A 13541-nucleotide genomic window follows, 5' to 3' on the forward strand; every position below is an offset into this window, starting at 1 on the left:
CTTTAAAAACAGGTGATATTTAATAAAATTAGCATTTAAAACTTCAATTCTTACCCCATCACTGCAAAGCGCCAATGTGTGTTCCATTCCACAAGCTACAGATAACACATTGATCCTGCAAAAAAGCAATATTCCTAACCTTACTACCGACAGAATCACAGCATATAAAGGGACTTGCACCACTCCTACAGAGTACTCTATCTATCAAGATTCCCATAAAGAACAGACCTAAAAAAGGTTAAGGCCACCCTCCTTTAATTCGATTTAGTTGTGTGCAATTTTCGTTATGTTGTTGCTCGTTTTCATACATCTAAAATAGGGATCAGGGATGTCGCAGTAGTAAGACCACTCCCCTCGGGTTCGAGTCCTGGACTCGACCCCATCTGTGGGTTGAGTTTGATGTTGACTTGCCTCCTGGCTCAGAGCGGTTTTCCTCGGCATTTCCAAATGTCAATTAGATACAGGAATCTGACACCACAGGATTTCCAGTCCCAACAGACTGTCAAGTGTCACTCTCATTAAACATCACCCTCTTTTGATTGATTGATTGATTGATTGATTGATCGATCGATTTAATAAAGCAGATTAAGTAGTCAAATCTTTACCCTTTTTTGAAAGACAAACATGCAAGCGTAACTGACCTATGCATGTGTAGAATTTCCACTCGAAAGGGAACAGATTTGCCTTCTTCTTCAATAAGATCTCCGTGACCCAACCTACAATAAACAAGCAACAATGTGTTACAATCACACAACATTGACAAACAAGCCCAGTTAGTTAGTTCCGTTGAGAGAGAACCAGTCCACAAGGTGGAAGGTGGTCATTTATGGCAGACAGGGTGAAGCTTTTCATTTCTGTAAACTGCTCACACGATGATTGACATATGACTGTCTGTAACAGAAAAATTACCATCGATGAAATTAAGAACTCTTGGACTTCTACAGTGGCAAAGCAAAACAGCCATTTATCGGGCTTTCCAGAATCAGAGGAGGTTATAAGGAAAAATCTTGGACAAAACCGTCAAATAACTTTGTTACACTTTCGATTTTCACATTTTTCAAATTTGTACAGCGAGAAATCATTACCAATTCACTTGTTATCGTTGTTTTTCTAGCCCTGAATTAAAAAGAAGTATTAATATTGAATGATCCGGTTCTAAGCAAGATTGAGTGAGGGGCTGAAGAAAGCGGAGGTCTACTACGGTCTTACCTGAGTTTTCCTTCAGACAGAGAGAGAATAAGGGAGCGGAGTGTTGTGTCTCGAGAAATGAACACTGGCATTGTAATTATCCCAAAATGACACGGAAGAGCTCATTGGCATTTCTCCGAGGGTAATTATACACAAGTATGAATATTATGTGCACATTATTAACATTTAACTGCATTCATAAACATGAGTATTAATGAATGCACAGCACAGTCACGTGAATGTACCTTCCTTTCTGTGATCGTCCCCATGTATAAACATCCCCGGATGAGCTAATAACAGCAGTGTGTTGCTGACCACAGGACAACCTGACAGGTCGACAAAGGAATTCCACTGTGCTTTCCTGTAAATAAGAGTAAAGTGGAAAACTGTCAGCGTATCAAGCATGCTTTTAAGAAGCCCACTGGAAACTCCCAAAATTTTGAGTTTAAAACAAGTCCTTACGAGCTGATTGTGACAGCGATAGGATGATGTTGAGGGATAGAAATGGATTAAAATACAGCGTTGAAAATGGGATACTTACCAATGATGCAAAAAAACATGGACAAACTATGAAATGCTGGGGATGGATTCACCAAACCCTTCTAAGTAAAGGGTCTTCCTTCAAGTACTGGAGAGCATTGTATTTGTATTGTTTTTGACCTATTGCCGTTAGGTCTCGTTTGAAGTTGTTTTGTTTTCTGTCTTTTGTTTCTTATGTTTTACGTCATCTGTACTCTGGTACCCACAGAAGGAACCTAAGTTAAGATGTTTTCCAAGTATTGTTTGTTTATAATAGTCTTTTGCTGCCATAACAATAGACAATAATTATTGTTTAGAAACAATACTAAGGATATATGTTCACTTAGGAGGGTTTTGTGAATATGACCCAAGGTTTGGATTTTAGATTATACATAGAACGTGTTTCCATTAAACTTGCTGAAACACTTGGAAGACTGTAAGTACTACCTTAACAAGAGCCAATAATAGACCATTTTCGAGTTGCTTTGAACCTCATTATGAAAGCGAGGCTAAGTGCAAAGTTTTTCTTATGAAAATTAGTTTTCATTCATATGCAAACAAAACTAGTTTTCATATGAAAAGTTTTTCACTTAGCCTCGCTTTCATAGTGAGGTTCACAGCAACTCGGAAATGGCCTATTGAAGAAGTAATTTCTGAAGATTGCATTTTACAAATGGCAAGGAAGCAGAAATTAACCTACCCTCTTTCTCCCATAGGAACTCTCGGCAGCATCATGACCTCCACAAACACACTTGATAGCTGAAATCCTAGGAGAGGGGTATGAAGTATATGTTTACAACTTATTAACGCTCGTCCTGGACAATTCCTAATTAATGATCGCCAAGAACTTCTCCTTCAAAGGGCACCATACCATAGTGCTACCAGTGGTTCTTAATATTAGCTGAAAGGATAATTATATCAACAACTCAAGGATCTCTGTCTGTGGTCTATTATCTACACCAAAGGTATACTTATAGACTTCACCTTCACCTGCTTCAGGTGCCTAACCCGTATGCTAGAAGCACACCTAGCATCCAGAACCTTATTTAACCGGTGAGAAAAATTGAGAAAACAGTTGAAACTACTGACAGAAAATCAACAAAAGCCTTAAAGCCACTAACGAAACTCAACAACAAGCTTTAAAACAAGAAAAAATCAAGAAAAGTCTGGAAACAACTGACAAAAATGGGAAAAATAGAGTTGAAACCACTGACAAACTTCAAGAACATGAGAAAACGGTTTGAACCAATGACACAACTCAAGAAAACGATTGAAATTACTCACAAAATTACCAGAAAACGGCTGAAAAGAATGACAAGAAACAAGAAAAGAGTTGAAACCACTGTAAAAATTCAGGAAAACAGTTTAAATGACTATGAAAAGTAAAGAGAACGGTTAAAACGGTCCATACAATGTATTGTTTACAGTACATTTTATCCGACGGATACTGATTTATCCACTGGATAGAGTAATCCGCTCTTTGAGCCAACAGAATTAGCTGTTCAAGGATAGTGTCTGGCTGTCATCAAAGTAACAGTTACTGTAGCCATATATTGAGACCAAAATCCCACAGCTGATTACTTTATCTAACAATAGACAGACAGACTATTACGTGTCACCCTCGTTAAACAAAGTTGATTTTAAACTCAGCTACCTTGCACCAGCATCCATCTTTTGATCTCTGATGTGATTTAGCACCAAAAGCGAACACAAAAACAGCTCAATTAGGTCTTGAAGAATCGGCTGTTTGTTATCCTCCTAGGGAAGAGACAGACAAAAGTGAAAAGGCTCTTTAACTACTTTTTATTACTATTGCAACTGGTCCAAACTGGTCCTAATTACATTTGTTCCTTGTAATGATTTTAGGTCAAATAGAAAGCGCCTGTGACTTTCTTCTACCAAAAGTACAAAATGTCTGGTGTGAAACTTCGGATTAACACTACAAGAGTTGGAGCACTGACCTGTCCAAAGCTGATTGTACTTTCAAGGGAAATAAGTGAACTGATTGAGCTACTGGATGCAGTCCTACAACCAAAGATGACATTAGATATTTATATTTATGATTATAACTTATAACTATCAACAGCAAGAGAATTAGATATTTATCATCAACATCTTGTTGTCATCCTCACTCCCTTCATCGTCTTTGTCACCACCATCATCAGTGCCAACAAAATCGTATTTATGGACCAGGCTATTGCCATCGCCATTAACATCACTGTCATCATCACTATCATCATCTTTGTCGTCGTCATTATTGTCGACATCATCATCCCCATCACCATCACCATGGCCAACACCAACACCATCACCTCCTTCACCATCACCATCATCATCATCATCATCGTCCTCACCTGACGTCACCATTGTCATTGTCAGTGCCCCGATCATTATCATCATAACCATGACCAACAAATCAAACTGACCATCTTTAACATCACCATCATCACCATTGTCATCAATATTCCCACTCTACCTCTACTATCTTTATCAGCTTCCAAGTCACTAATTGATTGTCAATTTATTGAAAGACAACTGGACAATCATTTCATACCTTCGTCTGAGTGGCCTGGTTTTATTTGCCAGAGACCTAAAGGAAGGACGAGATGGATCCAACACACGAGCAATGTGTACCAGGCTTTCCTCATTCAGTGACGTCAAGCGGGATAGAAGGAATTTCATATGACTTAGGATGGTCTCAGGCTGTGGGACAATGATCAAAACTTAGTAAGAACTCAGTGTGGTATACTCTTACCAGTTTCAAATCTCTCCTCTATGACTACTACTCTCGTGCTGTCAGAATGAACTACAATCCGGACAACCCCCGAATGTTTAAAACCATCTGTTTGAAATGCAACTCCACAAGATTCCTAGACGTACCAGTAATGTGCTGCATGTGATGTGTTTTTTCTTTCTTTCGTTTACATATATTTTATCTCTGGGCCCGCAGTAATTGGCTACTTAGCTGATGCGATGTCCCTACCAACGTCTATATATTAATTGCATGTGATTTTTTTTTTTGGTTTCATAAAGGCAAAGCTAATAAAATAAATAAATAAAATAACAATCCGCCGCTGTGAAAATAACCACAACGAGGGAAGGAATCTACAGTTTCAGAAAATATGCATACTCCCCCCACAGAAGGTTTTATGTTTTGCACCCCCCTCCTCCTAGGAAATTCCATTTAAGCTTCATACTTTGCTTCTAAAATTTTGACTTTTAAGGTCCCCCCCCCCCCCCCCCCCAGGAATTTCCGATGACCTTCCATGGGGTGGGTATGGATTTTTTCTGGAACTGCACAATGTCAACGGGTTTGGGCAAGGGATCAAACTTACCTTTGACAATAAAAAGGTGACAGCCTCTTGAGGCTCCATACACTGAATAAAAGCACCTAAATGGAAACAGTATTGACAGTGACTTTACTATACCAAGAGAAAACTTGTCAATATGTACAGCATTTCCACACAAGTGTGATTTATTTATGGATTGTGGCGTTGACTTGGGAAAGTTATTCTGGTACTTGTTGTAAGGACATTTTAAACTCGTTGCTCCACATACCAAGTCAATGCACTTGATGTGTTCTCAGCTGAAGAATGCAACCATAGATTTGACAAGGCACTGACATTTTTACATGGCCAATGGTAGCAACATGAAGTTCTCTACAACTTAACGGATGCCATAGTCCATCGCAGCATAATAAACAGAAGCAGAAGACATAACGGTAACTACTATGCTGTTAGCTCAGTTGCTTGTAGCACTGGACTGCTGCGCAGGTAAGGAGTTCAAAGCCAGGCCACACCACAAACCGGGGTCCTTAAACTACGTAATGTTTAAAACACAAGCAGCAGTGTTTTATCGGAATTTTAAACCACGAAGCGCAGCCGAGTGCTTTTAGACCCGATAAAACACGTGCTGCGAGTTTTTTTGAACGGCTTCAAAAACATTCCTGGAAAAGCGTGTGTCAAGAGAGTTCATAACAATGATGCTTTTGTGAACGTTGGAAATTTAGCATACGAGAAAAACATTAAACACCGCATACTAAGAAGGAGGAGGTTCTATCGGGTTTAAAAACCACTGCACGTGATGTTTTATCGACCATTTGATAGGTCAATGGGCTTATGAATTATTAATGTATTTTGAAGCATACATCCAAAACTCGAAGGGGAGGTTAAAGGACCCACACAATTTTCGCAGATAGTAGTGTTTAGTCCACAAACTTAAAAGTAACAACCAAATAACAGACACAATATTCCATATACGAAAGACGTTATCTCGTCTCTCAATGTAAATTTCAAGCAACCTCCTAGTCAAACGAAAAGCTGCTGAACAGTGCTTTTCTACGATGTTTTCTCAAAAAGTGAATGTTCCAGAAAATTTGTAAAGAGAACCTTTTAGGAGGTAAAAGTGGTAATATGTAATTTTCCTCTCACCATTTGCACTCTTGCTGATGATTTCCGTGAATCCTCTGGATGCAAGCTTGGCCTGCAGCTCAGCTGACAGATGGAATTGTCCTTTTTGGGCAAGCATGTCGAGGGTTTTTGGCATTAGCCCTCGTGCCTATTGATCAAAACCATTTCTGTTTGCATTACACGACGAAATGATGCAAAAAACCTGCAAACTGGAAGAGGGGATGCCAACACCCTGAAAGGGGCAGTGTTTTTTGCAGGCCAGGGGCTAATGATCAGTTGAGAGATCAACCTAAAATTTGTATTGGTAATTACCCCTTGTAAGGAAACGAAACCACAACAGTGCGGTTTTGTGTAGATTACCAGTCTGTCAATCATGTTTCTAACCATTGTGATACTACTAATTACTCACCTTAGTAAAAAACAGCTTATCACCAGCTTATCAAAGAAGCTTATCATCGTCAGCTGATTTGTAAAACGTTATTTTGCAATACAGTATGATTTTTATCTCAAAATTTTCAAGACTGTTGTCTAAGTCTGATAAATATCGCACACTCTGTGTTGATTTAACAGCCAGTCCTTAAAGTATTCCCCCAAAAGGCATACTAATAATCAGAAACACGTATGTGGTTTTACGGAGTAATTATTTCAAAACCTTTTAAGTCGCATTGTACATGTAGTTCTATTCTCTGTTATGGTTAAATTGTCAAGCTTTGAAGGTATTTGAAACCAATCTTGTTTATGATGATTTCATTTTATTAAAGAGAACGTCTGCTTGGTTTCGGGGCAAAGGTTCCATTTAACTTTGGACACTTAAGCTTAGAATTAATTGATACAGATGAAGAATAATAAAATCTGCGCATGGGTGGGCATAGAAGACCGCTCTACAAGAGCTTGCTTGTAGTTTCCTAGAGTCCGTTTCTGTTGCTGAAGTAGATTACGAGTATAATTATTATAATAATCACCTTAGCTACATCAAACATGAAGCTCTTGAGACCATACGCTGAAAGCTGCTCCAGAGCAGTGCCTTCATCATAATCAAAATTGTCATTCAGGAATTGACTGAAAAAGAAAATTGCATCTACGTTAAGTTCACTGACATATGTCAAATTCACGATTTATTTAAAGGGGCACTGTCACGGCAATTTCACTGTATTTTTGTAAAAACTGCTCAAACATTTGACAAAGAACCTTTTCTCTAACATAAAATTGCTCTTAGAGCACCGGGAGGAAAATAATTTAGTGATTTGTCCGAGGAAGAACAAGCTGTAATCGGTTTTCGTGATTTCTCTGAAATTCAAAGGAAGAACTTGAAAAAATTGGCCAATTTTTTCAAGTTGCAATCCATTTCCATCCTAGCCATCCGCAACCAAACATAATCAATACTAGTTTCTGTGCACTGGTAAGGTTATTGCTAACAAAACTAAACCATTATTTTACAATTCCTTCGATTCAAATACGTTACAAATAGGTGACACTGTCCCTTTAAGGAGGGGAAACAAACCGCAAACCAGGGGCGTATATGTAAGTGGAGGGTGTGTGCTCCGTGCCATATCCTTGTCTAATCAGTTGTGTAAAGATAACAAAATTAGAATTAAACTTGTAACAAATATATTGAATGCACGATTGTTTACCTGAAAGCCTCAGAGAGAAGGGTGTGCAGAATGATATCCCCATTAGTGTCCAATACCTGTTTAAGATGGATAATGCATTTATTTTGAAAATAATTAATAAAAATTATTGGTTAACCAGACAATGGCTTCGCTAATGAACAACCAAGCACTGATATCCCAAAAAGGTTCATTTTCCACAGCCATAGACATTAACAAACTGGAAAATGAAAATTGGGCAGTGTAGCTATAGGTCAAAGTTGTGCAATGCATCTAACAACAAACGGTTCATCAAAAGATTGTCTAGTTTGATATACTGCGCAGTAGACAAACTTCATTGTGGCAATGATTGTTGCACGTTTTTAAGCTGGAGAGCAAGCTTTAAGTATACCGCTGTTTCGACAAAGCTTGTCCAAAAAAAGCGTCAAAGCGTACGCGACAATGCCAAAAGGTAGGCTGGGAAATACCCAATAGTTTTCAATAAAAACTCAGAAGCCATATTGCCCGTCATCTCAAGTCTTCGCTGTACGGTCAAGGCATTGTGGATTCTGAGCTTTTATTGAAATTTATTGGTATTTCCCAGACTACCTTTCGGCATTGTTGCGTACGCTTTTACGCTTTTTTTGGACAACCTTTGCCGAAACAACAGTATTCATTTCATTCTCATCAAGGCTGTCACTAAGCTTTCGGAAAAGCCTCTTCCACAGGCAAGATAGCTGGTCATTAAAGGCTGGTTTCCATATGATCGCAGATCGCAGATTGCAATAAGGTCTGCGACCGTCTGCGATCATAAGGAAACTACTTCTGCGATCGTCTGCGATCACGATCGCAGGATCGCAGACGATCGCAGAAGTAGTTTCCATACGATCGCAGACGATCGCAGACCTTATTGCGATCTGCGATCTGCGATCCGCGATCATATGGAAACCAGCCTTTAGATAGAACATGGTTTTATCTTCTGCGATCGTCTGTGATCACGATCGCAGGATCGCAGACGATCGCAGACCTTATAGCGATCTGCGATCTGCGATCCGCGATCATATGGAAACCAGCCTTAACAGAAGAAAGTCTCCCATTCTTATTGTGTTTCAGCCATTTTCAACTCCAAGTAGCCGGCTGTCTTCACGGTAGTCGTGCCTCATATTTCTCCTTTATCACGATAGCTTTAAATTTTGTTGCAGACCAGGTAACAAAAATCAATTGATACTGTTGGAAAGAGCTCATTAAAGGAAACCTCCACTGTTGAAATAAATTAACGTTAAATTGTTCATAATACAATCTAATTTTAAGTTTTGTTGGAAATCATGGAAATATTATTTCTGTGTCGGACGAAACAGGACTTGATTAATGCAAATTTCCGCTTTTAAATTTCCCGGGCGCTGTTATGTTGGATTTCATGACGTAATACGGTTGTTCAATTGATTCACACAAAAGAACTTCCGCTCAATGACAATAGCGGCAACCGTATGACGTCACAAAATCCAAAATGGCGACGTGCGGAAAAAGACGATAATCGTATTTTAGCATACTTGAATGTTATTTCTACTTTTCAAACTAAATTTAGAATTTAGACAGTTCCTTCAATTTAACGTCAAAGCTTGTTGTCAGAGTGGAAGTTTCCTTTACAATTAGTAAATAGGCCATGTTTGAGAGCACAGTTACATAGTTCCGTTAAGTTGGAGAATTTTACAGACATCTGTATGGAAACGGGCAAGGTTTGTTCGCCTCCATACAAACGTCAGTAAAGTTTCCTGAATTCAGGGAACTATATTGCCGCAAAAATTGTGTGAGACAAGACTCTCAAAGGTTGCCTTTTTGTACTAATTTTAATGTGTTCTTTCCAGTAGTGTCAATAGACCCTTCTCCGAAATGGCGGCCGAAAATTCAAATAAGTTAAACTTAAAAACGTATACCAGCACTAGAAAGAGAACTTTTACTTTAGTAACCCTGCAAAGTTTCAGCATATCAGGTGTAATATCAGCTGAGAAAATGTAAGTTGAAAAATGAAAAATTTACAGACGTTTGTATGACTGGGGGTATGACGTATACCCCCAGTTATACAAACGTCTGTAAATTTGTCAAATTTTATCTTACATTTCCTAGGCTGACATAACACCTAATATGCTGAAACTTTGCAAGGTTACTAAAGTAAAGGTGCTCTTTCCAGTGCTGGTATCAGTCTTTCATTCAGTTCAATTTTAACTCATTCAAATCTGTTGCCACCATTTTGGAGAAGGGTATATTGACGTTCATTACCTGGGTCTACATCAAACTTTAAAATTACCGTAATATAGGTCTATAGCCGGCTGCTAATTACTAATGACAGTCCTATCATTGAGAACGTATATTACAAACAAGGCTTGCTTTCAGATGTTCGATTTTGTATGACTGACCTGCTGTATGAAGCAGAACAGTGTTAGATTGGAGAGCTGCTTCCTTTCAGCCGTGTGTACATCACTGTGCTTACTCAGCACCTTCAAGAACAACAAGTAAGGTAAGGTAGGTGAGGTCGCACAAGAGTCACCTGTGGCCCACATGGCCAGGACTTAAAGGGGAAGTATCACGCAAATTTGCTGTCATTTCAAAACCCAAAATGCTTGTCTGTCAGCAGAAACAAAGAAATAATTGTCAAGTTTGTTATCACCCCAGTGCAATACTGTCGATTAGTACCTCTGGCCAGAGACAGAGTAGGTCGGTATGGATTGAAACCTGAAAAATGTTAGGCTAACTGTCGTGTATTACATGAAGTAGCAACCTAGGCCGAGATTATTATGGGATTAGAGTAATAAAGAGAGCACATGGTTGACTAGTTGTGTGTCTTTCTCTGGGTTAGTTTCACGGCTAGCATTCCTCTAATTTATGTATTAAGAGGATACGACATTGGCGACGAGGATAAGTACGGCACAAGATGTCTTCGAGCGAAAATGGCGTTTCAAATTCGATTCCTAAGTTCGATTGTCACTCGGATCCAGCCACGTTGGGACCACGATGGAAGCGATGGTTAACTTCTTTTGAACTGTTCGCGGATGGCAAAGGTCTTATTATCACCGAGGGTACAAATGCAGCCACGAAACAACGGAGAAGAGCTATGTTACTCCATTTCGCAGGCCCCGATGTACAAGAAATCTTCTCTACTCTCGCGGACACCGGCGAAGCAACCGATTACGCAGCAGCTGTAACAGCGTTGAATGGGTATTTTCTTCCTAAAGTCAACTCTGCTTTCGCTCGCCAGAAATTTCATCGACTCCAACAAAAGGAAGGTGAGACTGTTTTGCAGTTTGTAACTCGATTAAGGAAAGAAGGAAAGGACTGCAATTTTGGTGCAGACTTTGACAACCAGTTAAGAGACGCTGTCCTGTGCAAATGTAGGTCAGACTATGTGAGACGTAAATTGCTTGAGGAAAGGGAAGAGCTAACCCTTGCCCGTACGTTAGCACTCGCAGAACAGTGTGAAAGTGTAGAGCACCAAATGTCTCAGCTCAGTATGAGTGAACCGAGTAAAGTAGATGCAAACAGGGTTTATGAGAAAGCTGGGAGACCCAAGAGTAAACAAAGGAGTAAAGGGAACAAGGGCAGAGAAATTCATTGCTATCGTTGTGGGTCAACTGGTCATCTGGGCGGAGATTCAAAATGCCCTGCTAGAGGCCAAACTTGTAGAAAATGTAAAGGGAAAGACCATTTTGCTAGTGTCTGCAAAACCAAAACAAAGAAACCAGGAGTTAACCAAATCCAAGAAGAACCACAAGCCAGTGGGGAGCAAGTTGATTATGCTTTCAGAGTTACGGATAGAGTCCAGTCAAACATGCTTAAGTTGTCTGTAGGTGGGGTAGAATTAGAGATGCTGGTGGACTCTGGAGCCACCAATAACATTGTTGATGAAGAAACTTGGGAGCAATTGAAAGCTAAAAGGATTAAGTGCAAGTCTGAAGCTGCCCCTGTTGACAGGAAACTATATGCTTATGCATCTAACAAGCCCCTCCCAGTAAAAGGTCGTTTTACGTGTGAAGTGGTGGCTGGCCAAGGGAAAGCTCAAGCTGAATTCCTAGTTATTAAAGGAAAGGGAGTACCACTCCTTGGCAAGGATACTGCAATGAAGCTGGGTGTGTTGAAAATAGGTGTCGACATCGCTACGGTTGTTGAAACCAAGCAGATACTGCAGCAAAAATTCCCAGAAGTGTTTGGTGGAATTGGAAAGCTGAAATCTAAACAAGTCACATTACACATAGATCCAGCAGTGAAACCAGTAGCCCAGCCGCTGAGGCGAATTCCCTTCAATTTGCAAGATAAGGTGGAGAGAAAGGTTCAAGAATTGTTAGACTGTGACATCATAGAAGAGGTCGATGGGCCAACGCCATGGGTGAACCCAGTAGTAATCATTCCGAAGGCGGACGGTGATATTCGTCTCTGCATTGATATGAGGAGAGCAAATGAAGCAATAATACGGGGTCGATACCCCATACCAACCGTAGATGAGTTGCTGCACAACATGAATGGCTCCAAAGTTTTTAGCAAGTTAGATTTAAAGTGGGGATATCATCAGCTGGAACTTAGTCCCGAGTCACGCCAGATAACCACCTTTGTGACACACAAAGGCTTGTACAGGTATAAGCGCCTTTTGTTTGGTGTGAGTTCAGCAAGTGAGCAGTACCAACATGAGATATCTGCCGCCTTGGCTGGAATAGAGGGAGTCGACAATATCTCTGACGACATCATTGTACATGGCCCAGACCAGACAACTCATGACCAGCGCATTCACAAAACTATGCAACGTCTCAGACAGCATGGTTTGACCCTCAATGTTGACAAATGCCTGTTCAACGTGGACAGATTGGTTTTTATGGGCATTCTCCTCTCTGAAAAAGGAATTGGCCCAACAGAGGAAAGAGTTAGAGCTCTGCAGGAGACAAGAGAGCCAACGACGGTCAGCGAAGTACGAAGCTTCCTGGGATTGGCTAACTACAGCAGCAGATTTATTCCTCATTTTGCCACACTCTCAGAACCACTGAGGCAACTAACCAGGAAAGATGTCCCATTCCATTTTGGAGCTGAGCAAAAAGCTGCTTTTGAGTCATTGAAGCAAAGCATGGCTGAAGCAGGAACACTCGCATACTTCGACAAGAATGCACCAAGCAAAGTCATCGCAGACGCGAGTCCTGTTGGCCTTGGAGCCGTGTTAGTGCAAAGCCAGGATGGAGCATGGGTGCCAATTTGCTATGCAAGCCGCAGCCTCACAGAGTGTGAATGCAAATACTCCCAAACTGAAAAGGAGGCCCTTGCTCTTGTTTGGGCATGCGAGAGATTCCATGCATACATCTATGGAATGAGGTTTGATCTGGTAACCGACCACAAACCGTTGGAAGTCATCTATGGTCCCCGTTCCAAACCCTCAGCCCGAATTGAACGATGGGTAATCCGTCTACAACCGTACAACTTCCGCATTGTGTATGCTCCAGGGCAAAGCAACATAGCTGACCCTCTCTCCCGTTTGCTAAGTCAGAACAAAGCAACGAGTTATGAACATGGAGCAGAAGAATATGTCCGATTTGCAGCCATCAGTGCTACACCCGCAGCCCTAACTATAAGAGAAGTTGAAGAAGCATCTGCAGTGGACGAAGAGTTGATAGCTCTGAGAGAAGCAGTTAAAACTGGTCGATTTGAGAAATGCAAGGCTTATTCACCAGCCGCAGGTGAACTGTGTGTGATCGGGCAACTAGTCCTAAGAGGTACCCGTATCGTACTGCCAAGCAAGCTAAGGTCTCAAGCAATTGCCTTAGCCCATGAGGGACATTTGGGAATCGTAGGAACAAAGCAAAACCTG

The 13541-nt window shown here is 40.5% G+C and overlaps 1 protein-coding gene across 1 annotated transcript in view; it reads right to left on the minus strand.

Moving 5' to 3' along the window:
- Positions 1 to 13541, minus strand: part of LOC146485860 (uncharacterized) — a 50548-nt gene that overhangs the window by 16135 nt on the left and 20872 nt on the right. The window contains exons 15-26 of the mRNA XM_085102829.1: positions 10117 to 10197; positions 7748 to 7803; positions 7079 to 7175; positions 6138 to 6264; positions 5043 to 5098; positions 4262 to 4410; positions 3669 to 3732; positions 3362 to 3465; positions 2408 to 2474; positions 1434 to 1549; positions 642 to 716; positions 55 to 115 (exon numbers count right to left, since the gene is read on the minus strand). Of these exons, the coding sequence (XP_084958955.1) occupies positions 55 to 115; positions 642 to 716; positions 1434 to 1549; positions 2408 to 2474; positions 3362 to 3465; positions 3669 to 3732; positions 4262 to 4410; positions 5043 to 5098; positions 6138 to 6264; positions 7079 to 7175; positions 7748 to 7803; positions 10117 to 10197 (1053 nt within the window). The remainder of the gene's footprint in view (positions 1 to 54; positions 116 to 641; positions 717 to 1433; positions 1550 to 2407; positions 2475 to 3361; positions 3466 to 3668; positions 3733 to 4261; positions 4411 to 5042; positions 5099 to 6137; positions 6265 to 7078; positions 7176 to 7747; positions 7804 to 10116; positions 10198 to 13541) is intronic.

The sequence above is a fragment of the Pavona decussata genome, unplaced genomic scaffold, assembly GCF_977016875.1.
Source record: "Pavona decussata unplaced genomic scaffold, jaPavDecu1.1 SCAFFOLD_24, whole genome shotgun sequence".
NCBI lineage: Eukaryota > Metazoa > Cnidaria > Anthozoa > Scleractinia > Agariciidae > Pavona > Pavona decussata.